This window comes from Tachyglossus aculeatus, chromosome 4 (genome assembly GCF_015852505.1).
Source record: "Tachyglossus aculeatus isolate mTacAcu1 chromosome 4, mTacAcu1.pri, whole genome shotgun sequence".
In the NCBI taxonomy this organism is placed as follows: domain Eukaryota; kingdom Metazoa; phylum Chordata; class Mammalia; order Monotremata; family Tachyglossidae; genus Tachyglossus; species Tachyglossus aculeatus.
Genome location: NC_052069.1, coordinates 92,743,146 through 92,769,880, shown reverse-complemented (window position 1 = coordinate 92,769,880; position 26,735 = coordinate 92,743,146). Strand labels below are relative to the sequence as shown.

The 26,735-nt window shown below is 42.4% G+C and overlaps 1 protein-coding gene across 1 annotated transcript in view; it reads left to right on the top strand.

Moving 5' to 3' along the window:
• NECAB1 (N-terminal EF-hand calcium binding protein 1) overlaps positions 1-26,735 on the top strand; it is a 148,975-nt gene that overhangs the window by 12,523 nt on the left and 109,717 nt on the right. The window contains exon 3 of the mRNA XM_038745134.1: positions 16,293-16,401. Within this exon, the coding sequence (XP_038601062.1) occupies positions 16,293-16,401 (109 nt within the window). The remainder of the gene's footprint in view (positions 1-16,292; positions 16,402-26,735) is intronic.

Genomic DNA, 26,735 nt, shown 5'->3' with positions numbered 1-26,735 from the left:
TTTTAAGAGAGCTTTCCTATTTAAATACATTTCTCTTCAAGCTAATAGTGAGCCCAAAGCTCATTCTGAAAAGTGGTTCACATCATCAGCATATTCAGTGCATGAATGCTTCTAGATCAGTCATCAGCACCATAGGGGCTCTTGAAGGCTGATTCAAGGATTTTCGATGATGCTTCCAGCCTGCTAAGTTGAGGTTTTTTTTTTTTTTTCTTTCAGAAGATCAGAAATCAGCTTCCAGATTCTTCAGGTGTGGTATAAAGATTCGAAACCTTGATTATTCATTGGGGATGGGGAGGGAATGAGATAAGGCCCCACCAATTCTGACATAGCCAGCCTTAGCCTTATGTTTGTAAAACCATTTTTTTAATGGTGTTTGTTAAGCATTTACTATGTGCCAGGCATTGTACTCAGCACTGGGGTAGATCATCATCATCATCATCAATCGTATTTATTGAGCGCTTACTATGTGCAGAGCACTGTACTAAGAGCTTGGGAAGTACAAATTGGCAACATATAGAGACAGTCCCTACCCAACAGTGGGCTCATAGTCTAAAAGGGGGAGACAGAGAACAAAACCAAACATAACAAAGATACATACATAACCAAACAAACAAAGATACAAACTAATCCATTTCAACACAATCCGTATCCCACGTGGGGCTCACAGTCTTAATTCCCATTTTACAGATGAGGTAACAGACACAGAGAAGTGAAGCGACTTGCCTAAGGTCACACAGCAGACAAGTGCAGAGTGGGAATTAGAACCCAGGTCCTTCTGACTCCCAGAGTTGTGCTCTTTCCACTAGGCTTCGCTACTTTCCTTCTTTGGATGTTTGATCCTGCCACCTGATACTGGATATGGAGTAAGATACTGAAGTCAGATATGCTTTCTCTGAGGCATGGAGATTGTCTGCTATGCAGAAGGTTGGGTACCAACGCAGCTGCGTACATCTTAGTTTAATTTGAAGCTTCTTAACTCGATGCCAAATGTGGCCATTTTCCAAAGGTCATGCTAGCTTTCTTGATTCACCTTTTGTGCCATTTGGTTATGGGTGGAAGCTGAATATGGTGGCAACATTTAATTCTGGCAACCAGTGAAAATCTTTGCTTCTGTATGGGGTCTCCTTGGTATAGTATGGGAAGCAGCGTGGCTCAGTGGAAGGAGCACAGGCTTGGGAGTCAGAGGTCATGGGTTCTAATCCCGGCTCTGCCACATGTCTGCTGCATGACCTTGGGCAAGTCACATAACTTCTCTGAGCCTGTTATCTCAACTGCAAAAGGGGTATTAAGACTGTGAGCCCTACGTGGGACAACCTGATAACCTTGTATCCCCCCAGTGCTTAGAACAGTGCTTTGCACATAGTGAGTGCTTAACAAATGCCATTATTATTATTATTATTATTAGTTGGTAGTTTAATCTTTTTTTTTTCATTTGTCAGATCCTACCTCTGTACTGACTCAAGATTTAACAGGATTTATGAGAAGTAGCATGACCTAGTGGATAGAGCTCAGGCTTGGGAGTCAGGAGGACCTGGGTACTAATTCTGACTCTGCCATTTGTCTGCTGTGACCTTGGGCAAGTCAATTTATCTGTGCCTCAGTTCCCTCATCTGTAAAATGGGCACTAAGACTGTGAGCCACATGTGGGACATGGACCATGCCCAACCTCATTAGCTTGTATCAACCCTAGAGCCTAGTACAGAGCCTGGCACACAATAAACTTAGCAAATACCATGAAAAACGACTCAATGTACCTAGATGTCTTGCCTTCTGTACTGAACCTTTCTTCCCTAGTGCTACCAATTCTCTGTTACTGAGTAAGAGACTAGACCCAATTTAACAGGGAACATGTGACTTGAGTCCAACTGGCAGGACAATATCCTTTCATTTATTCAATTTATTGAGTGCTTACTGTGTGCAGAGCACTGCACTAAGCACTTGGGAAAGCACAATACAACAATAAACAGGGACATTCCCTTCCCACAATGAGCCCACAGTCTACAGTAGGGGAGAAAGACATCAATATAAGTGAATAAAATTACAGATATGTACATAAGTGCTTTGGGGTTGGGAGTGGGGGGAAGTGCAAAAGGATATCTAAAATTATAGATATGAACATAAGTGATTAGGGGATGGGAACAGGGGAGAGAAAAAGGAGCAAGTCAGGGAGATGCAGAAGGGAGTGGGAGTTGAAAAGTGGGGCTTAGTCTGGGAAGGTCTCTTAGGAGATGTGCCTTCAGTAAGGTTTTGAAGTAGGGGAGAGGAATTGTCAGATTTGAGGAGGGAGGCAGGATGTGGGGTAGGGGTCAGCAGTGAGATAGAGGCACAGTGAAAACGTTAGCACTAGAAGAGTGAAGAGTGTGGGCTGAGTTGTAGGAGAGAAGTGCAGTAGGAGGGCACAAGGTGATGGCGTGCTTTAAAGCCAATGGTGAAGAGTTTTTGTTTGAAACGGAAGTGGATGGGCAACAACTGGAGTTGTTTGGGTTGAAGTATCCAGAATGCTTTTGTTAAAAAAAAATTCAAATAAGTAAAAAATGATCCAGGCAGCGGAGTTAAGTATGTACTGGAGTGGGAAGAGACAGGAGGCTGGGAGGCCAGCAAGGAGGCTATTGCAGTAATCCAGGCAGGATAGGATGAGTAATTGTATTAATGTGGATAATTATGTTAATACACATTCATGTCTTCCTGAACAGTCTCACAATTATGAATTAGGAAAACTAGAATACAGCTCACTCTTCTACTGAGAGTCTGAGATGACAGACTTACTCTGCTACTGGCTGCTATCCATCCATCATGCCCTTTTCTTCGAAAACTGAAGCGAAGTCAAGGTGCAGGTACATGCAGATGGGTAATCACAACCACAATCCCCTTCTAGACTGTGAGCCCACTGTTGGGTAGGGACCGTCTCTATATGTTGCCAACATGTACTTCCCAAGCGCTTACTTAGTACAGTGCTCTGCATGCAGTAAGTGCTCAATAAATATGATTGAATGAATGAACCACGCTATTTAAGCCCTCACTCATTCACATCTACTTTTTCCTTCATTCTCCTACCTATACACTATTTTATTGACCATCTCCCCTGCTAGATCAGGGCTCCTCATCATAATATTTGAATTTGTATAGCTCCTACATCAATAATCTAATTTCATCTTCAATTCTGTGTGGCAGCGAGCAATACTAAGGATTATGCATTCTATTAATGTCTTCCCCTGTTAAACTGTAAGCTTGTTGTGGTCAAGGAATGTTTCTACCAATCTGTGCATTGTACTCCCACAAGTGTGTAATACAGTGCTCTGGACTAAGTAAATGCTCAATAACGACAATTGACTGATTGATTATGCCCCATTTTATAGCTGAGGAGATGGTAAAGTGAGATAAGTGTCTGGATGGTAGAAGTGGGGCTAGTATCCAGGTCTGGCTCCCAGTTCGTAGTCTTTTCAACAGACTGTGCTGCCTCCCATCAATGTGATAATGAACAGGGGGAGTCGGGGATAAGCAAGTGGCAGATTCTGACACACAAAGGAAATGGCCAAAAATTCCTCTCTTGGACTCACTGTATTTTGAAATGAAAAGGCAACTTGAACAAGCTGAATGTGATGTTTTTCTCCCCAAAGCTGTTTTTCACTGTGAAAATTGTTAGCTGTCTGTAGCTGACCTCATTAACTGAAACACTCATGGACAGAAATCTCAGTTTCAAACCACACTCCTCCTGCTCTTTCCAGCCCTCCTGCAAGCCAGAAATGCAGGAGAATTCACAGATCAATGTCAAGCCAATTGGCAGCATGAAAAACTAGTGAACTCCCAAGGCAGCCTCAGATTCTAACCAGTGTCCCTGCTCTTCGTTGGGACTATTCTGTGGTAATCAATCTATCAGTTATATATTTATTGACTGCTTGCTATGTGCATAGCACTGTACTAAACATTTGGGAAAGTACAGTACAATAGAATTAGCAGACACATTCCCTGTCCATAATGAAGGCACATCTCCAGGAAGTGTTCCCTGATTAAGCCCACCTTTCCTTCTCCCACTCCCTTCTGTGTTGCTCCTCTTTGCTCCTTCATTCATCCTCCCTCCCACAGCACGTATGTATATACCTGTATATATCTGTCATTTAATTTATCTATAATAATAATGGCATTTATTAAGCGCTTACTATGTGCAAAGCACTGTTCTAAGTGCTGGGGAGGTTACAAAGTGATCAGGTTGTCCCTAGGGGGGCTCACAGTCTTTATCCCCATTTTACAGATGAGGTAACTGAAGCACAGAGAAGTTAAGTGACTTTCCCAAAGTCACATAGCTAGACTGTGAGCCCGTTGTTGGGTAGGGACCGTCTCTATATGTTGCCAACTTGTACTTCCCAAGCGCTTAGTACAGTGCTCTGCACATAGTAAGCGCTCAATAAGTACGATTGAATGATTGAATGAATGTCTCCCCCTCTAGATTCTGAGCTCGCTGTGGGCAGGAATGTCTATTTGTTATTTTATTGTACTCTTCCAAGTGCCCAATATAGTGCTTTGCACACAGTAAGCACTCAATAAATACAGTTGAATGAATGAATGAGCTTAGTCTAGAAGGGAGACGGACGTTAATAGGAATAAATAAGTAATTTGTAATTTAAATATATATACATAAGTGCTGTGGGGTTGGTGGGGGGGTAAATACCAAATGTCTAAAGGTCAGAGATCCAAGTGCATAGATGTTGCAGAAGGGAGACTGAGCTGGGGAAAAAGAGGGCTTAATCAGGGAAGGCCTCATGGAGAAGATGTGAACTGAATTGTGCTTTAAAGGTGGAGAGAGTGGTGGTCTGGCGTATATGGAAAGGGGAGGGAGTTCCGGGCTGGGGGAGGATGTTGAAAAAGGTTTGATGACAAGATAGATTTTTGGGGGCACAGTGAGTAGCTGGTGCCTGAAGAGTGGAATGTGCAGGCTTGGCTTTAGCAGGAGATTAGTGACGTGAGTTTAGAATGGGGGCGAGCTGATTGAGCGCTTTAAAGCCACTGGTAAGGAGTTTCTATTTGATGCAGAGGTGATTGGACAGCTATTGGACGTTCTTGAGCAGTGGGGAAACATGGACCGAACATTTTTGTTGATGATAAATGATCCATGCAGCAAAGTGAAGTATGGATTGGAGTGAGGAGAGATAGCAGGCCAGGAGGAAGTCTGAATACCAGTCTGAACTCCAGGGAGAAACTAAGAAAAATACAATTCAACCTCTTTCAGCCATTTTAGCTTTTCCTCTCTTCAGGAGAGGGGTGAGAAATGTAATCTTCCATCCTCTGTTCTTGAAAGAATTTCTTCCCTGAGCAGCTCATTTCTTCCCCCTGTGTCAGAGGGATTTGGCCTGGAGAGTGAAGGGGCAGTGAAAGCTCAGAGCCTGTCCCCTTACACTGGACTGCCAGAGTCTAACATGTAGGAGAGAGGTGTTCCCTATTTTTTCCTGTTTCAAATGGACTCTCACCATCCCTCCCTTCTTCAGGAGGATGAGGAGGCAGCAGTGGCCTATAACCTTCCCTTTACTCCAGACCATTGGAGCCTATCGTATTGGAAAGGGGCTCCCTCCTGCCCCCTCAAACCCTCCACTGAGACTCCCATCCTCCCCCTCTTCTCTAGCCAAGAAGTTGAGGATGCAGTGACAGCGTGAGGCCTTCTCAACAATCAGAACATTGGGAAGCCTATGGCTGCCACCATGATTGTGATTTCAGTTATGGCCATTGGATTCTGAGCCATAAGGAGCCCAAATGCTGCTCTTCTAGCTACAATGTTCTATCCCTCTTGCTGTTAATATCATTGTCTGTGGTTTTCACGTTTTGTGTTGCTGTTGTTTCAGCCTTCCCTATGGGTCTGTCCTCCATCCTCCCCTCCTCCCCCAACCACCACCACTATATTCTACAATTGTTAGCTTTTGAAAGGTCAGGGATGGTGTCTAATTTACAGCTGTGTATGTTTTCCCCAGTACTTTTTCCCCAGCACTTAATAAAATGTTCTGGACCCAGTAAGTACATAGTAAATGCCATTAGTACTCTTAAGAATGGGGTGGGATGACACGCAGCACCCTATAAGGATCAATTAATGAATGGTATCACATCTCCTGTGTGAAGAACCCCATAGTAAGGGCTTGGAAGGCTACCTCAGAAGCAAGGCTTCTTGCTTCTTGCTCTTCTTCTTGCTTCTTCCTCAAGGCTCCTTGAGGAACCCTGTTAAACTGTAAGCTCCTTGAAGGCAAGGATCATGTCCACCAGCTGTTTTGTACTCTCTCATGTGCTTAGTGCAGTGCTCTGCACACAGGAAACATTCAAAAAAACCACTGATTAACAGGAATTTCCTTCTGTTCCATCTCAGTAACTGCCTTCAATTCTCCATTTAAAAACCACAGTTTAGATTTTGAAAGTGAGATGCACACATGAAAGTCAAGGTAACTTCTTTCAGTGTTGTGCTACAAAGGGTGAAATGAATTGTGACCAATCTGTCTTTCCATGACTGTATTTCTTGAGTCCCCTTTAAACAGGGAAGAGCTTGCTTTCTCTGGTCCTAGATTCTCATGGGCCGGAAGACAGTTTTGGGGAAAGACCAGGTCTGATGATCCAGGCTCCCCACAACTTCCTATCTCATCGCCCTCCTACTTCTTCCCTTCAAAACTCTACATACTGACTTTGTTCCCTGTCTTCTCCTATCTCATCCATTACTCCTGTTGCGCTCCCCCCTCAAAAATCTCCCTCTACCCCACTATTTGATAAGCTCCTTTTCCCACTTATTAAACTGCCACTGTGGATTAAGGTCAAGGCAACAAAGGATTTTGAAATGGCCCAACCCAGAAGAGAATTTACAGTCTGAAGGGGAAGATAACACATACATAAAAGGCTCTACAAATGTTAGCAGAGTTCAAACATTAAGCAGAAATGCAGTGATCCCTTTTCTGGAGTATGTTATCTTTAGCTTAACTATTTATGTGTACTGCTTTATCTCAATCCCTCCCTGCCTCCTCTAGCTGTATATATCGATTATCCTATTTCTACTCTTATTTTTTCCACTTCCCTGAATAGCAGATAAGTATTGGAGTTCTATATGCGTACAAATTTAATTCTTTTTTTTAAGTGAACCTCAGATGAGGAATTTTTTTAAAAACAAGAAACCATGTAAAATGCCTTTTCTGGTCTGACTAAAATCCTTCATGGTGCCTGATCTTCTGAACCTATTAAAGGTTCAGAATGTATTAAACATTCTGGCAATATGGATTAAATATTAATACATGGCTCAATGCTGTGAGTCCATGTGGGACAAGGACTGTGTCCAACCTGATTATTTTGTATTTACCCCAGTGCTTACTATAGTGCCTGGCACTTAGTAAGTGTTTATCAACAAAATAAAAAGAAATTAAAAAGCCTATTTGGAGGCAGTGTGCTGCCATATTTAGGAGGGATGGGTTGTGTTCATGAGTGCACCTGAAACTGAAGTGTGCATTTTTCTGAACCCAGTAAGGGGAGTATAATTCAGTGAATGGACCTTGGTTATTCTTTTCTGTTATTTTGCATTCCTGGGCAGTTTTTGTTTTTATGGTATTTATGGTATTTAAGTGCTTTACTATGTGCCAGGCACTGTCCTAAGCACTGGGGGAGTTAACGAGTTAATCAGGTTGGACACAGTCCCTGTCCCACATAGGGCTCCCAGTCTTAATTCCCATTTTACAGATGAGGTGAGTGAGGTACAGAGAAGTGACTTGCTCAAGGTCACAGTAGACAAGTGGCAGAGCCAGGGTTAGAACTCAGGTCCTTCTGACTCCCAGTTTGTGAGGCAACATCCAAAAAGGCATGGCTTAATCTGTTTGAAACAATGGTACACCTACACCTTGAATACTGTGTGCAGTTATGGGCCACTGTATTTTGAGATGAACATAATTGCAATTCAGAAAGTAAAGGGCCACCAAGGTGATAAATGGTGGTGGAGAAGCATCCACGTGAGAATAGGCTGAAATGATTAAGACTCATCAGTCTGGAAAATGATTGCTGAGGTGGGATATGCCTGCAGTCATGTGAAGATTTCAGAAATGACACATACCTAATTGTTTTTCATCACACATTCCAAAACCCTGAAGGAGTTAGGTTCTAGAGAAACAAGTGCTTAGAACAGTGCTTGGCACATAGTAAGTGCTTAACAAATACCATCATGAAAAAGAAGCATTTGTTCATGTAAGTGGCCAGCATATTTATTTCACTTTTTCAAGGTGGTACAGATAAAAAATTTCAACAGATTCAAGAGGAGCTTGAATAATATTATTCATTCATTCAATTGTATTTATCAAGTGCTTACTGTGTGCAGAGCACTGTATTAAGCACTTGGGAAGTACAATTCGACAACATATAGAGATGGTCCCTACCCAACAATGGGCTCACAGTCTAAAAGTATAATGGTATTTCTTAAGCACTTACTATGTGACAAGCACTGTTCTAAACTCTGAGTAGATACAAGATAATCAGGTTGTCCCTTGTAGGGCTCACAGTCTTAATCCCCATTATACAGATGAGCTAACTGAGGCACAGAGAAGTAAAGTGACTTGCAAAGAGTCCCATAGCTGACAAATGGCAGAGCTGGGATTAGAACCCACATCCTCTGACTCCCAAGACCGTGCTCTTTCTACTAAGCCACACTCCTTCTCTACAGATATATATATATCTATATATCTATATATATCTATCTATCTACATATGGTATTAAGTGCTTACTTTGTACTAGGCACCGTACTAAGTGTTGGGATAGATACAAGATAATGTAATGTATCTTGTGTCTGTCCCATATGGGGCTCACAATCTTAATCCCCATTTTACAGATGAGGTAACTGAAGCACAGAGAAGTTAAATGATCTGCCCAAAGTCACACAGCAGAGAAGTGGCAGAGCTGATTTTTAGAAACTAGAAATTAAGAAAATTTCCTCTGAATCCCAGGTCCATGCTCTTTCCAGAAGGCCACACCGTTTCCCCAAGGAAACGTTCCTAGTCCATAATGGGTTCCTCAAGGGAACATTAATAGTACTCTTTTCACTAATCCATGCTGGACAACATTAGATCGAGAAGCAGAGTCCTTGTGAAAAGAGCCCAGGCCTGGGACTCAGAGGACCTGGGTTCTAATGCCGGTTCTACCATTTGTCTGATGTGTGACCGTGGGCAAGTCACTCCATTTCTCTGGGCCTCAGTTACCTCATCTGCAAAATGGGGATTAGGACCATGAGCCCCATGTGGGACAGAGATTGTGTTAATAATAATGGTATTTGTTAAGTGCTTACTATGTGCAAAGCACTTTTCTAAGTGCTGGGGAGATTACAAGGTGATCAGGTTGTCCCATGGGGGGCTCACAGTCTTAATCCCCATTTTACAGAAGAGGTAACTGAGGCCCAGAGAAGTTGTGACTTTCCCAAAGTCACATGGCTGACAGTTGGTGGAGCCAGGATTTGAACCCATGACCTCTAACTCTAAAGCCTGGGCTCTTTCCACTGAGCCACACTGCTTCTCTAGTCAGCATATAGTACAGTGCCTGGCACATAGTAAGCACTTATGTGCCTTTTATTATTATTATTATTAATGATTATTAGATGACACATGTTATGGTACAACAGAACATCTTGGGAAAGTACAGCAGTCTGGGAGTTGAGACCTGAGTTTGAACCCCTGCTCTGTTGTATGACCTTGGACAAGTCACCTTTATTTTATTTTTATGGTATTTAAGTGCTTATGATGTGCCAGTCATTGTACTAAGTCCTGGGGTAGATATAAAATAATCAGGATGGACATAGTCCTTGTCTCTCATGGAGCTCATAGTCTTAAGCCCCATTTTTTAGATGAAGTAACAAAGGCATAGAGTAGTTAAGTGACTTGTCCAAGGTCACACAGCAGGTACATGGTAGAGCCCAGATTAGAACCTAGGTTCTCTGCCTCCTAGGCCTGTGCTCTTTCCACTAGACCATGCTGCTTCTCATGACTATCATGCCAACTCACTTGACTGCCTTGCGCCTCAGTTTCTCCATCAATAAAACAGGGATAACAATACCTACCTTATCTACGAATGTCACATCTGGTCAAATGACATAAGGAGAAATAGTGTGAAGAGAATCTGTAATCCCCTGAAACCCATAACAGCATTAGCAAAGTTGCAGCTTTCAGCTGCAAAATGCCATTCCTACAATGCCTAACTATACCTTGCGATTTACAAACCTAGAGCAAACTTTAGAGTGATATGTTCTTTAGCTTGTTTTGGAATTATATTAAACAATATTTGAGTTACCACTGATATAGCTGTCTAGGTTCAAAGGTGATGTTTTCACTATGCTAACAGCTGGGGTAGATACGAGATAACAGGTCCCTGCAGGACTCACGGTCTAAAGAGAAGGGCGAGCAAGCATCTTAGCCCCATTTTACAGATGAGGATGCTGAGGCCCAGAGAAGTTGGGTGACTTGCTTGAGCTTGCACAGCAGGCAGGCCAGTGGCCAAATTGGGATTGGACTTCATGTCTGCTGGCTCTCAGTCCCATGCCCTTTCTGCTAGCCACTGCTGAATGAAATTGTTCTTTCACTGGGATTTCTGTAGCCTCTCTTGGGACTGTTCTCCAGGGTCTGGGGCAATTTCTGCTGCTCACTCTCCCTTCTACATACTCTGTGCACTTGAAGCTGTACTCCCTAACACTTACTATCCACCCTGCCTTCATCTCCACAGCACATTTGTAAATATCCTTACAGTCTACCTAAATTTTTTATGGTATCTGTTAAGCACTTTGTGCCATACTAACTATATTAACTACTTGGATAGATACAACATACTCAGGTTGGACCAGTCCCTGTCCCACTTGGGGCTCACAGTTTAAGTAGGAAGTAGTAGGATTTAAGCCACATATTACAGATGAGGAATCTGAGGCCCAGAGAAATTGTGATGTGCCCAAAGTCAGGTAGCAGACAAGTGGCAGAACCCATATTAGAACACAGGTCCTCTAACAGACCCATAACTCTTTCCACTAGGCCATACTGCTTTTCATTTATTTTCATGTCTGTCTTCCCCTTCCCCCTGTGAACAATGATTGCATCTACCAACCTTGTGGTATTGTACTTTCCTAAGTGTTTAGTACAGTGCTCTGTCCACAGTAAGCACTCAGATAGAAGCAGTATGGCTTAGTGGATAGCACACAGGCCTGTGAGTCAGAAGGACCTGGGTACTGAACCTGCAATGCCTAACTATACCTTGGATTTACAAACCTTAGAGCAAACTTTGAAATGATCTGTTTTTTAGCCTGTTGTGGAATTATATTAGACAATATTTGAGTTACCACTGATATAGCTGTCTAGGTTCAAAGGTGATGCTTCCTCTATGCTAACAGCTGAGGTAGATACAAGATAATCAGTCCCTGCCACTTGTGTGTGGTGTAACCTTGGGCAAGTCACTTCACTTCTCTTTGCCTCAGTTACCCTATCTGTAAAATGGGGATTAGGACTGTGAACCCCATGTGGGACAGGGACTGTATCCAACCTGATTAGCTTGTATCTACCCTAGAGCTTAGTACATTGCCTGACACATAGTAAGAGCTCAACAAAAACCATAAAAACCACTGATTGATTGATAGAGATATTGTGAGGATGGCAGTAATAAATGATTACATGTGTCAAAAAACTCTAAGTGGAATGCACTGTACTAAGTATGTGGGAAAGTACAACAGTAGCAAGAATAATGCTTCCTGCCCACTAGGAGATAACCTTCCAGTGGAAGAGTGAAAAAGATAATTTAGAGGGAGGAATTTTAGAAAAATGGAAAGTGCTATCCAAATTCAAGGATTATTATTATTACTAACCCAAAAGCTGGTAGCCCTGCAACTTTAGAGCCTGCTCCTCATCAGGGTTCCAGAGGCAGTGGGGAAGAGTTTATCTGCCTTGTTGGTACCCTTCCCCATCTCTCTCCTTTTGCCACCTCTAGGGAGAAGGCACTCTGCAGTAGCAACTTGTGAAGGAGCTCCTTGAGGGCAGGCTTGATGTCTACAGCCTTGAAGCAACATGGTCTTCAGCACGAGTTTGGGCGTCAGAAGGACCAGGGTTCTACTCCTGGTTCTGACCTTGGGCAAGTCACATCACTTCTCTGTGCCTCCGTTACCTCATCTATAAAAGGGGCATGAAGACTGTGAGCCCCGTGTGGTACGGGGACTGTGTCCAACCTGATTAGTCTGTATAATAATAATGGCATTTATTAAGCACTTACTATATGCAAAGCACTGTTGTAAGTGCTGAGGAGGTTACAAGGTGATCAGGCTGTCCCACAGGGGGCTCACAGTCTTAATCCCCATTTTACAGATGAGGTAACTGAGGCACAGAGAAGTTAAGTGACTTGCCTGAAGTTACACAGCTGACAATTGACAGAGCCGGGATTTGAACCCATGACCTCTGACTCCAAAGCCCGTGTTCTTTCCACTGAGCCACACTGCTTCTGTATCTACCCCAGCACTCAGAACAGTGCTTGACACGTAATAATCACTTAACAAATACCATCATTATTATTATTACAAATTCTGCGGTACTCTTCCAAGCTCTTAGCACAGTGCTCTGTGCCAATTAGGAACTCGGTAAGTGATTGCATAGCTTTGAGAGCATTGATAGGGCTGGGGAAAGTTTTGTGTTTGGAAGGTAATACTTAGGGAAGCCTGAGGAGTATTGCTGCCCTTCTTTGGGTTTCGCTAACAAATTGCTGTTGTGTTGAATTTACTTCTGTTCTTTCCCTGTGTCTGTCATCAGTCCCTCCCTGCCCCTACTCCCCCTCCCTTTCTTCCATCCTTTTACGATCCCTGCGAACCACAGTGTCTGAATTAATATCCTTGTTCCTTCTATCAGCACAGGGCAGTACTTTGCACATTTAAAGTGCTTAACAAATGTCATAATAATAATCCGCAATCACTAAAATGGATACTGAGGAGGGTAATGATCGTATATTTCCTCCAAATGTTCTCCTACCATTTTTAGAATACTGGAATGAAAAGACCATTGATATTCCCCAAAATGGCACTTCTTATGGTCTCCTTGTGTCTATTTTACAACCAGGTAGAAAAGTAGATTACATATGTAACTGAGCCTTAGTTCCTCCATTGCTTTAACAATCAGGGTCCCTTAGCAAGCATCACAAATCTCCGTAGGGCTCTTCAATATTGGATTTTGCTTTAGGATTTCTAATTAGAAAAAAAACATAAAGAAATAAAACATGGGAAGAAGTCCCCAAAGACTTCTCTTTTGAAGAAAGTCTTACCTTGGAATTTTTCTGAAATGTTTTTCTTCTAGGTAAAACAAAACAATAAAATGGCTTCAGGTCTGATTAAATATCATCATCAATCGTATTTATTGAGCACTTACTGTGTGCAGAGCACTGTACTAAGTGCTTGGGAATGGAAAGCTGCAGGTTTATCACATCTGGGAGAAATGTGCAATTGTCATTCTGGTTATTCATTCAGTGGGATTCAAGTATTAGTGCTATTTCTCTAACCAGGAGCCAAAGTCCTCGGATCCAGATCACCTATGCAGTTTGGGAAGTACAGCCCTTGAGTACCTAAACTAGATCATTATACCAGAGGCTGCAGCTGCTTTTATGCCACAAATATTTATTCTTCGCTTCAAGGGGGCAAAGTACCTGATGAGGGTCCAGAATTATTTGTTCAATTGCCATTTTCAACTATCAGATGTCCCACTGCAAAGTCATTAGAGTGTTGTAACTCTGAATCTACATAGACAAAGCAAAGCAGAGAGATAAGCAATTATCTGAGCAATTTAATCATTGCAGATACCCAAATGGTACAACTCAGGCTAACAAAACTCACTTTCCCAAAGGCAAATAGCCCTTCCTTCCAGTGAAGTCCTTCTAAAAAGCCACCTCTACTATGAGGGATTCCCTCATAGTAATTTATCTCCTATCCTGATTGTACTATCTCTAATGCTCTCTTGTACTTCTCTGTTTATTTGCAATTGATTTTTATATACTCTTATATCCTTCATTGCTGCTATATATTTTGCAGTTCCCTCATTTGCAAAACAGGGATTCAATATCTGTTCTCCTTCGTACTTTGTAAGCCTCATGTCAGAAGACTGTGAGCCCTCTGTGGGCAGGGATTGTCTCTCTTTATTGCTGTCTTGTACTTTCCAAGCACTTGAGAGGGCTCTGCACACAGTAAGTGCTCAGTAAATATGATTGAATGAATTTGAATGAATGAATACTTCGGTGCTTAGTGCAGTACTTGGCACGTAGTAAGCACTTAACCAATGCCATAATCATCATATATTTATTGATTTTGTGTCTGACCTTCTCCATTAGAGTGTAAGCTCTTCTAAAGCAGGAAGTGGGTAATATATACTTTTTCTGTACGTTCTCTAAGTACACTTTTTCTATCACTGTAGACAACACCACCATCCTCCCTGTCTCACAAGCCCACAACTTCGGCATTACCTTTGACTCACCTCTCTCAATTAACCCACATATTCAGTCTGTCACCAAATCCTGTTGGCTCTACCTTCAAACAACATCTTTAGAATCCTCTCCATCTAAACCACACAGTGAGGAGATTAGTGGCAGAGGAGCGGAGGGTGTGGGCTGGGCTGTAGAAGTAGAAAAAGGAGGTGAGGTAGGAGGGGGCGAGGTGATGGACAGCCTTGAAGCCCAGGGTGAGGAGTTTCTGCCTGATGCGTAGGTTGATTGGTAGCCACTGGAGATTTTTGAGGAGGGGAGTAACATGCCCAGAGTGTTTCTGGACAAAGACAATCCGGGTAGTGGCGTGAAGTATGGATTGAAGGGGGGAGAGACAGGAGGATGGGAGATTGGAGAGGAGGCTGATACAGTAGTCCAGTCGGGATAGGATGAGAGCTTGAATGAGCAGGACAGCGGTTTGGATGGAGAGGAAAGGGCGGATCTTGGCAATGTTGCGGAGCGCCTCGTTCTTGCCTGTCCTGCCGTCGACCCCCGGCCCATGTCATCCCCCTGGCCTGGAATGCTCTCCCTCCGCACTTCCGCCAAGCTAGCTCTCTTCCTCCCTTCAAGGCCCTACTGAGAGCTCACCTCCTCCAGGAGGCCTTCCCAGACTGAGCCCCCTCCTTCCTTTCTCCCCCCCTCCATCCCCCCCGCCTTACCTCCTTCCCTTCCCCACAGCACCTGAATATATGTATATATGTTTGTACGTATTTATTACTCTATTTTACTTGTACATATCTATTCTATTTATTTTATTTTGTTAATATGTTTTGTTCCCTGTCTCCCCCTTCTAGACTGTGAGCCCACTGTTGGATAGGGGCCGTCTCTATATGTTGCCAACTTGTACTTCCCAAGCACTTAGTACAGTGCTCTGCTCACAGTAAGCGCTCAATAAATGCGATTGATTTTAAGGCACTTAATCGGCTCTCTCCCTCCTATCTTACTTTGCTGCTCTCCTACTACAGAGCAGTCCACACTTTGCTCCCCTACACCAAGTTACTTTTTGTACCTTGATCTATCCCACTGCCAGCCCCTTGCCTATGTCCTGGTCTGGAATTCCAACCTCCTTCAGAGTTGACAGTCTACTACTCCTCACCTTCTCAACCCTCCTAGAGTCACATTTCGTCCAAGAGGCCTTCTCTAACTAAGCCCTTATTTCCCCTAGTGCTGACCCTACGCATTTAGCTGTGTATCCTTTATGCACTTTGATATCACTCCAACCCCACAGCATTCATGTATATATTCTTATAATCTACTCTTTCCCCTATCTGTAACTTATTTTAATGTCTGCCTGCCCATTAGACTACAAATTCCTTGTGGGGAGGTATCATCACTATGAACTCTATGGAATTATACTTTCCCAAGTGCTTCATTCAGTGCTCTGCATGCAGTAAGTGCTCAATAAATACCATTGATTGTGTCTAAAATATTTTGCTTATCATAGAAGCTCAAAAAATTCCTGTTGATACTCATATCCTTACATTAGCTAAGTAAGGATAAAATTTTAAATTTTACTGGCCTAAATTTCCTGCAAAATTATGCCAACTCTGCTTCACTTTGAGAGAAACATAGTTGTGGTTTCACAAACGTATTGTTCTTAATAAATTATAGAAATATGAAAGGAAATGGAATAAAAGTATAAACTTGAACAAATGTACAATGCAATAGGTACCTCCAAAACCCGATCCTACGAGAGAATGTCCATTTTTAAGCAGAAGACCTATGCTTCTTTAAAAGCAAATCACACCATTTTGAATTAACTTCAGAAATGAAGATAAACCATTGTACAGAGACTGATTACTACTGTTGATTTTTGTGATTACAGATGATGGGAAATTATCCTTTGAGGAATTCCAAGCGTATTTTGCAGATGGTGTCCTGAGTGGAAAAGAATTGCATGGGCTCTTCCACACCATTGATACTCACAACACAGAGTAAGGAGCCATTTTTAATGATCTGACTCCGAAAGAAATGGAATGTTTGCAATGACCACTTTGTTTTTAACTTTATCATTATATAACAGAGAATTCCCAATTTTTATTTTGGAGATGTTCTGAAATCTTGTATTGAATTAGGTCACTTGAATTTCTGATTGTACTCTCCCAGATGTTTAGTACAGTGCTTTGCCCACAGTAAGTGCTCAATAATTACCATTGATGATAATGATAATGGCAGGAATCATTATTCTTGGACCACAGTGTAATGCTGCCTCTGCTGTTTAAACCAAGATAACTTTTGTTACTTTTGATACTTTTTTTTCCAGCAATATCAGGGAGGGGAGATTTGTCAATTTATTAATCTTCTATATTTTCATTTATTTTCAAACTTTGAACTCCATTTGATGGCAATTTTTTTAATGGTATTTATTAAGCACTACTATGTGCAAAGCACTGTTCTAAGTGCTGGGGAGGTTACAAGGCAATCAGGCTGTCCCATGGGGGCTCACAGTTTTAATCCCCATTTTACAGATGAGGTAACTGAGGCACAGAGAAGTTAAGTGACTTGCCCAAAGTCACACAGCTGACAATTGTTAGAGCCAGGAATAGAACCCATGACCTCTGACTCCAAAGCCCGTGCTCTTTCCACTGAGCCATGCCACTTCTCAATTTCAATTTTAGAGGGAAGTAAAAGTAAAAGTAAAAGAAATGTTTAGATTGAAGAATCTTAATACACTGTTCTGAATTTTTTTTACTGGATTTTTTAAAATTGAAAATTGTTCTTATCCTCAGACAGATTGTATATCTGGTAAGATAGCTAGAGTTATCTGGGGACCTAAAGAGAATCATATTTAGCATAGTGGTCATTGGTTATAGGGGTGCATTGTTACAACAGTGGTAAGCAGCGTGGCTCAGTGGAAAGAGCATGGGCTTTGGAGTCAGGTCATGGGTTCAAATCCTGGCTCTGCCATTTGTCAGCTGTGTGACTTTGGGCAAGTCACTTAACTTCTTTGGGCCTCAGTTCCCTCATCTATAAAATGGGGATTAAGATTGTGAGCCCCACATGGGACATCCTGATCACCTTGTATCCCCCCAGTGCTTAGAACAGTGCTTTGCACATAGTAAGTACTTAACATGTACCATTATTATTATTATTACTACCAACTCTGCTATATTGCACTCTCCTAAGCACTTAGCTCAGTGCTCTGTGCACAATAAGCACTTAACAAATACTATTATTATTATTATTATTACCAACTCTGCTATTTTACATTCTCCTAAGCACTTAGTTCAATGCTCTGTGCACACTAAGCACTCAGTAAATATCTTTTTTACCTACTCTTTAAGACCCAATGGAGTATAGTGTCCTTTACTCAGTAGATACCACTGATTGATAAAGCTATGTAACATGTATAAAATGCAATGGAGTTAATATAGTCAGGTGGTCTGGGTGGTGTATAGATAAGAAATATTCACTATTCTACAGGAAACACCGACTTTCAAATGTTAATTTTTTTTACTATTCAAGGTGTTCTTTCTGGATGAGAAAACAAGTAATACGTCATCAGAGGCTCATTGCTTTAGTGCTATTTTAGTATTAGGCTCATTCTGACTTAAGGGATTTAGCTTATGGAAATGAAAGATGACTAGAAAAGTCCCTTGAAGTGCTTCATTTTCAAGGCATTCTACTGTGTTCTGCACACTCGGAAACCTGAGCCTGAAAAGATTTTTAGTATTGAGTCTTGGCATGTCTTCAGTGAGATGTTAGCATTGGTTGGACTGAAAATAATACTTCTGGATTTTCTTTTCATATGCAGTCTTGAACAGAAATGGCATTCTGTCAGCTTGGAAAGATTTCTTTATCTTCTGAGGATTAAAAAAAAATGATTTTGGCTCCTGAATCACTAAATCAAATGGAGTTATTTCACCTTTTCTGTGGTCATCAGTTGCACTTTATTTAGCATTTATTTTTGCAAATTTAAATTATTTCACTTTAAGAACGACTTGAATTAATTTTGTTTCTAAAGCAACACACTCTGGGTTCCTCAAGATCTGAAGAGTAGTAATGATAAAAACAGTCTTTTAAGCCCCTTTCTCTCTGGAAGGAAGCCCCTTCCGATTGGCTTAACCAACATCTCCTCATGAAATTATATCCAACAATACCCAGCAGAGACAGGAATCAAGTATTCGATACAGAAGAGAAATGAATGAGCAAAGTGTGTAGTTTTCTTTTTTTGTTAGGAGATAGGAACAAATGTTAGTGAATCTGAGAGAAGAGAACTTAAAGGAAAGCAAATCTGGTGACATGGCAAAATGGGCAGAGACCATGTCTACCAACTCTTTTGTATTGTACTTCTGGCAAGCCTTTAGTTTATAATAAGCTCTCTGCCCACAGTAAGCACTCAATAAATACCATTGATTGATAGACTGATTGAGTCCAGGTTCCTGAAAATGGCCATAAAGACATTCTCATAATGCATCTCAGGGAGATGGCTCAGAGCTTTAATTTTCCAGTTCAAAATTTCCTCAAATTGGGCTGGTCACTTTCCCTTGAGATAGCCAGCTAGTTGTAGTGAGCTCCCCTCTAGACTGTAAACTCGCTGTGGTCAGGGAATGTGTCTGTTTGTGGCTATATTGTACTCTCCCAAATACTTAGTACAGTACTCTACACACAGTAAGTGCTCAATAAATACGATTAAATGAATGAATATTTACATTGTACATTTCAAATCAACACAGAGCACTGGCATCTGTGGTGTAGTATTAGGAAAGTGCCCGAGCAATGGAAAACATTTCAAAGTGCCCAATTTCTGCCAGAATATGAGTGTTCACTCTGGGTTTTTGGAGAAAATACTGTGGAGGAACTAGGGCACATCAACAGTTATATTATTGGGTCACACGAGCCAATGGTTCCATATCCAGCAGCGGTGACAAGATGCTTGCAAAAACATTCTGATTGTTGCCCTCTCTCATCTACATGACCAAAGTTAGGGATCCTTTCCCATACCATCTTTAGTTTCCCTCTAGTTATGAACTTCTCCGTGTGCCCTGCTGTCGGGCTAGTGGAAAGAGCAGTACTTTGGGAATCGAGATCTGAGTTCTTCTCTTGAATGCACCTGTAGCAGATTACTTTGGGCAAAGCCCACCATGCAATTTGCTGAAGTTCATCCTCTATCAATCAATCAATCGTATTTACTGAGCGCTTACTGTGTGCAGAGCACTGTACTAAGAGCTTGGGAAGTACAAGTTGGCAACATATGGAGACGGTCCCTACCCAACAGTGGGCTCACAGTCTAGAAGGGGGAGACAGAGAACAAAACATATTAACAAAATAAAATAGAATAGATATGTACAAGTAAAATAAATAGAGTAATAAATAAGTACAAACATACATATATACAGGTGCTGTGGGGAAGGAGGTAAGGCGGGGGGATAGAGAGGGGGAGGAGGGGGAGAGGAAGGGGGGGCTCAGTCTGGGAAGGCCTCCTGGAGGAGGTGAGGATCCTCTAGACGGTAAGCTCGTTGTGGGCAGGAAATGCGTCTGTTTATTGTTGTATCGTACTCTCTCAAGTGCTTAGTACAGTGCTCTGCACACAGTAAGCACTCAGTAAATACAATTGATTGAGCGAATTCTGAATGCTCCTGCCGGCCTTCTCACTCAAGGCACCCTTGTCCCAGTGGAAACATGACTTTCAAGGTAGAGAAGCAACATGACCTTAGTGGATAGAGTGTAGGCCTGGGGGTCAGAAGGACCTGGTTTCTCATCCCGGCTCTGCCACTTGTCAGCTGTGTGACCTTGGGCAAGTCACTTAACTTCTCTGGGCCTCAGTTACCTCATCTTTAAAATGGGGATGGAGACTGTGAGCCCCATGTGGAACAGGGACCATGTCCAACCTGATTACCTTGCATCTACCCCAGTGCATAGAACAGTGACTGGCACATAGAGCAGTGCTTTGCACATAGTAAGCGCTTAATAAATGCCATCAAAAAAAAGTGCTTAACAAATACCATTAAAAAAAAAAAGTGGGGCTGGATCATATCTACCAACTCTACAGTATGGTACTCTTCCAAGTGCCTAGTCCAGTGCTATGCACATGGTAAACTCTCAATAAATACTCTCAGCACTGGATTATTTAGCACAGATTGATTGATTGCTTGGAAAATCCCTAGTACTATAATCAATTCCTCAGAGTAGATTTTTGATTCTCAAGTCTCAGGATCCAGGCTCATCCATTTTGCTTGAGAGTGGAATCCATCATCAGTGTGAACCTCTTTTTACCTGAACCAATCCAAACCCACTGGTATTTTTCAGCCTGTGCTGCTTCCTATGGTGTTGGATTCCATCTGTTTACCACCCACGGTGTGAAAAAATGCTTCCTATTTTTGTTTCCGTGGGTGCCCCCACATCCTGCACTGTCTGATTTGGGCAACAACACCTCCTGGTCTGCTCAGTCGTCACTGTTCCTGATTCTGTAAACTTCGGTCATGTCACCTGAGGAATCGTGATCTTTTCAGTCTTTTCTAATAGTGGGGAGGTGGAGGTGAAAATGATTTCCTTGTTACCCATGACGGATTGTCTGGGTTTGCCTGATTAGGGTAAGGTGCAGGGAAAAGAAGATACTGAAGCTGTTGTGATCTGACCAGGCCTTCTTCTTCTCCTCACTAATGTATATCAGTGGATGAAATGGCTCCCATTTCAAAATGGGTTCACTTCTCCCAAGCACTGGTCAATTTTCCTGGATTACTGATGAAAGAACAGTGACATTTCAATTTTTAATTTTTTAATAATAAGTATAATTATGGTATTTAAGTGCTTACTATGTGCCAAGCACTGTTCTAAGTGCTGGGGCAGATACAAGGTAAGCAGGTAGTCCCACATGGGACTCAGTCTTAATCCCCATTTTACAGATGAGGTAACTGAGGCATAGAGAGTTTAACTGACTTCCCAAAGTCACACAGCAGACAAGTAGCGGAGCCGGGATTAGAACCCATGACCTCTGACTCCCAAGCCCGGGCTCTTTCCACTAAGCTACGTTGCTTCTCTAGGAAAGCAAACTATCTTTGAAGTCAAGCATTATGCCGAATGCCTTTTATTTGAGTGAGGTAGGTTTCCTGACTCATTGGGTAGTTTTTAAGGGTTAAAAAAAGTTTCAACCAAGCTGAATCATTGAATTCCCTTTTATATCCTGAACACAGTGAGAAACTCCCCATTAGAAAGATGAGAGGTGATAATGTTTAGAAGTTAAATCTGTAACAGTAGCATATCTGGGAGTTTTTGATATAATCCACAGCACTTCATGAGAAAGTGGCTCGCTGTGGGCAGGGCGCATGTCTACCAACCCTGTTGGATTGTATTCTCCCAAGTACTTTGCACACAGTAAGTGCTCGACAAATACCATTGATTTATTGTGGTTGATATTAATTGGGTTGTGCTAATCATAATGCACTCCTAACTCACTAATAGTCCTAAAATGGTTTAATGAAGATGATTTGAAGTCCTTTTATCTGGAAACCTTTTCTTATCCATTTTAGACCATGGTAATTGAGGACTATTCAGATCATTACAAGTTGGAGGTAGGGCATATTTCTAGCTCAATCTCCTTCCCCCCTGCATCGAGGTTGACATTAATGAACAGAAAATGTTTTTCAGGAGCTGAGATGATCACAAAGACTTCTGTACTATGAAATATTTTCAGAGCAGGCAGCTGTTCTTCTATCTGAGCTCACCTTGCCCTAGGGACAAAACTTATGTATCTGGGTCACTGCTCAGGGAATACAGTCTGATGTGGATTGAGCCGGCTTCCTAAGCCCTTTGCAGGAGAATCACATATACGGGCTTAGACTGTCCTGTAGGCCACAGTGAATTATCATTCTCTGGTTCCCCAAATCATCCCCCAGTGCGAACGATTGGTTGCAATTAGCACCCCATCTAATGGAAGACTCATTGCAGTAAGGTAATGAGGTGAGGGAGAGTGGAAATTGAAGAGTTGAAGAGCAGAGCTGAGGTATGCCAATTGAGTGTGCCATGACTGGAGCCAAAGGAGCCAGTAGCAATGTGGAACGTGTAGTGAATTGGGAGGATCATCCCGGCCTTCTGTCTCTCCCCATTCCACTTCATACTTCACTCTGCTGCGCAGATCGTTTTTCAACAAAATGTTCAGTCCATGTCTCCCCACTCCTGAAGAATCTCCAATGACGGCCCACCTACCTCCATATCAAACAGAAACTCCTTACCATTGGCTTTAAAGCAATCAATTCACCCCATCCAACCTCACTGACTTCCTTCCACAGCCCAGTCCGCACACTCCACTCCTCTAGTGCGGCTTAGTGGAAAAAGCACGGGCTTGGGAGTCAGAGGTCTTGGGTTCTAATCCCGGCTCTGCTACTTGTCAGCTGTGTGACTTTGGGCAAGTCACTTGACTTCTCTGTGCCTCAGTTACCTCAACTATAAAATGGGGATGAAGACTGTGAGCCCCACGTGGGACAACCTGATCACCTTGGATCTACCCCAGCACTTAGAACAGTGCTTGGCACATAGTAAGTGCTTAAAAAATACCATAATCATCATCATCATTCCCCCCCACCCCCCCAGCACCAGCTTACTCGCCCTGCCCCTATCTCCTCTGCCTCACCACCAACCCTTTTCCCACGGCCTCCTCCTTGCAAGGAACTTCCTCCCTCTCCATATATGACAGACCACCACTCTCTCCACCTTCAAAGCATTATTAAAGTTACATCTCCAAGCAGCCTTCCTCGATTAAGTCCTCTTTCCCCCAGCTCGCTCTCTCTTCTGTGTCATCTATAATAATAATAATAATGGCATTTATAAAGCGCTATGTGCAAAGCACTGTTCTAAGCACTGTTGGATCTGTGACCTGTGGACATTTGTTATTCACCCCACCTCCTACCCCACAGCACTTTTTTGTACATGTCTTTAAATGATAAAGATTATTTATTCATGTTAATGCCTGTATCCCCCACTAGACTGTAAGCTCGTTATGGGCAGGGGACATGTCTGCTAATTCTGTTGTACTTTCTCAAGTTCTTGGTATGGTGCTGGGCACATAGAAAGTGCTTGATAATATCACTGATTGAGGAGAGTTCCAGTCAAGTCCGTCACAGAAGTAGCAGGGAGAAAAAGGGCCTAGATGAAAAAAAGTTCAGACTAGAGGCTGCTGAGAGGAAGAGTGAAGAATAGTTCTGAGGCAGTATCAGAGTTGGGAGAGCAGCCGGAGATCCAGACTGCATCTAGGTTCTACTGTGGTTGCATTTTTGGTCAACAGACACACCAAATAGAGAAAAACAATCAATTTTTTTCCCCTAAATCTATTTCCTGGATGAGAGAGATGATGGATCAAAGATGACTTCTAAAGTGTTATGCTTAGGGGTCAAGGTGACAATGAGCACAAATCCCTCACTGTTTTCAAGGTAGGTAAAGTTAGGAATGTGGAGGGCTGTGTGTGTTGGTGGCAGGTGGGGGAGACTGGAGGGGAGAATGTTGTGAAATTCTTGGAAACCTGATGGTGATTTTAATGCGTTTGCAACACCCTGGCCTTAAGTAATCCCGCAGATCTAATTCCACCCGTAATTCTGACACATAAAGCAAATAGATGTCTTTCCCCTCTCCAGTCCATATTTTACTCTACTGCCTGGATCATTTTTACAAAAAAAAATAATTCTGCACCTTGTCTCCATTCTTCAGAAACCTCCAGTGGTTGCCCATTCATCTCCACATCAAACAAAAACTCCTTAACATTGGCTTTAAGGCATTCAGTCAGCTCGCCCCTTCCTACCATACCTTGCTCCTCTCCCACTATAACCGAGCCCACACTCTTCACTCTTTCTCACTGTCAATTCCATCATCCCTCCTTCCTGGAACACTTTCCCCTGACAGACCACTGTTCTCCCCATCTTCAAAGCCCTGCTAAAATCATATTTCCTCCAAGAATCCCCCCCAACTAACCTTTCATTCATTTATTCATTCAATCAATTGTATCTATTGAGCAATTACTGTGTGCAGAGCACTCTACTAATCACTTGGGAGAGTACCATATAACAATAGACACATTCCCTGACCACAGCCAGCTTACACTCAAGAGGGGGAGACTAGCCTCGCTCTGTTCTGCACTGCAACATGGGTCTGTGCCCCTCAAGCTCTTTGATACTTACTCTCCATATCCCCAAAGCACTTCTATACGTATCCATTCACTGTCATATTTATTGATTGCTTACTGTATGCAGAGCACTGTACACACCCAAATACTCTACTACTTTCCCTCTCTGATTTATTTTAATGTCTCTCTTCCCCACTAGATTGTAAGCTCCTTGTGGGCAGGCATAGTGACTACCAACTCTATTGTATTGCACTCTTCCAAGTGCTTAGTAAATATCACTGATTCACACATACTAAATGCTTAATAAATGCTTTTGATAAATGGGAACCAAGCTGAACTAAATCCCAGTGGGTGAGTTCTGATGAGGGCACTTTGAAGCACAAGTGGAGGGAAGAAACAAAGGAAGAAAAGGGAAAGTAGAGTGGGGAGAATAGTCCAGACATGTCTTGTCTCCAATCCCTTATCCCCTCTTAATAGCTTTGGGTGAGCCCCACAAGAGGCAGAGACTGTGTCTAATTCCCACCTGTGTATTCGCTCACAGTGCTTAGGTCAGTGCTTTGCACATGGAAAGTGTGCCATAAATACTATCACTACTGCAGGGAACATGTCTGCTAATTCCATTGTATTGTACTCTCCCAAGTTGCTTGGCATATAGTATGTGCTCAGTACCCTTGATTGAATGATTACCACTAGTGTCAAATTGCAGTGAGAGATTCTGTAATGCCTCTCTTCCAGCCCTCTTCAACATATTCTTTATTCCAGTACCCTTTAGTCCCACTAGCCATCTTTGCTTCTAATATTCTTCAGATTTCTTTCTGATTACTCCCATCTCCTTCCAACCAGACTCCATATCAGGCTTGGAGATTGGACCCCCTTTTCTTACAAACATGAGTTGAGGAGGAGCCCCCCGTCAACAAATTCCAACCTCTGTGGGCTGTTTGGCTATGATTTATTTTTCCCTTGTTTTGGTTCAGTGGGGGCTTTAAGAGGCCCCTGTGAGCCTTTAAAAGGCAACTCTATTCAGGTGACATTACAGAGGGTATAGAAGTCTGGACACATGCATGTGAAACTGGACAGTTTTTTTTTTTTTTCCCCCCAATGGATGTTATGTGATGCTGGCCAAGTCCTTTACCTCTCTGTGTTTCCAAGTTCCTGTCTATTAGTTGGGGCTAATAATAATAATAATTGTGGTATTAAGCACTTACTGTACTAAACACTGGGATAGATACAACTATCTCCCCCTCATCCCCCTCACCATCCCCCCATCTTACCTCCTTCCCTTCCCCACAGCACCTGTATATATGTTTGTACATATTTATTACTCTATTTATTTTACTTGTACATATCTATTCTGTTTATTTTATTTTGTTAATATGTTTGGTTTTGTTCTCTGTCTACCCCTTCTAGACTGTGACTGTGTTGGTAGGGACTGTCTCTCTATGTTGCCAACTTGTACTTCCCAAGTACTTAGTACAGTGCTCTGCACACAGTAAGTGCTCAATAAATACGATTGATTGATTAATCAAGTTGGACACAGTCCATGTGTCACACATTTAATTTTACAGATGTGGTAACAGGCACAGAGAAGTGACTGGCCCAAGGTCACACAGCAAGTAGACTAGTGGCAGGGCTGGAATTAGAACCCACATCCTTCTGAGAAGCAGCATTGCCTAGTGGATAGAGAACGGGCCTGGGGGTCAGAAGGACCTGGGTTCTAATCTGGGCTCTGCCACTTATCTACTTGCTATGTGACCTTGGGTAAGTCACTTAACCTCTCTGTGCCTTGGTTACCCCATCTTAAAATGGGGATTAAGACTATAAGCCCCATGTGCGCCATGGACTGTGTCCAATTGATTATCTTGTGTCTACCCCAGTACTTGGTACAATACCTGGGACATAGTAAGCACTTAACAAATACCATAAAAAAGTGCAATGTCACTGGAGTTAGAGGCCAATGTTTGTGAAGCAGACTGACTGCCAAGCACAAAGTTTGCTAGAAGCAAATAGAAAATGTGTCCCTGAGAGCTTCTTGTTGGCTCTTGGTCTTTTAGCTTCCCCAGTCATAAAATTCTTTACAAAGCTATACCATTTAGAAATAGAGGACTCAATGCTTCATCTATTGCTACTAGCTTTACATTTACAGAGACTCTAAAGACAGTGGGTGTTTCAAGATTAAACAGTGGCTCACTGTGTGGCTGTTGTCTGTGGAAAGGGAGT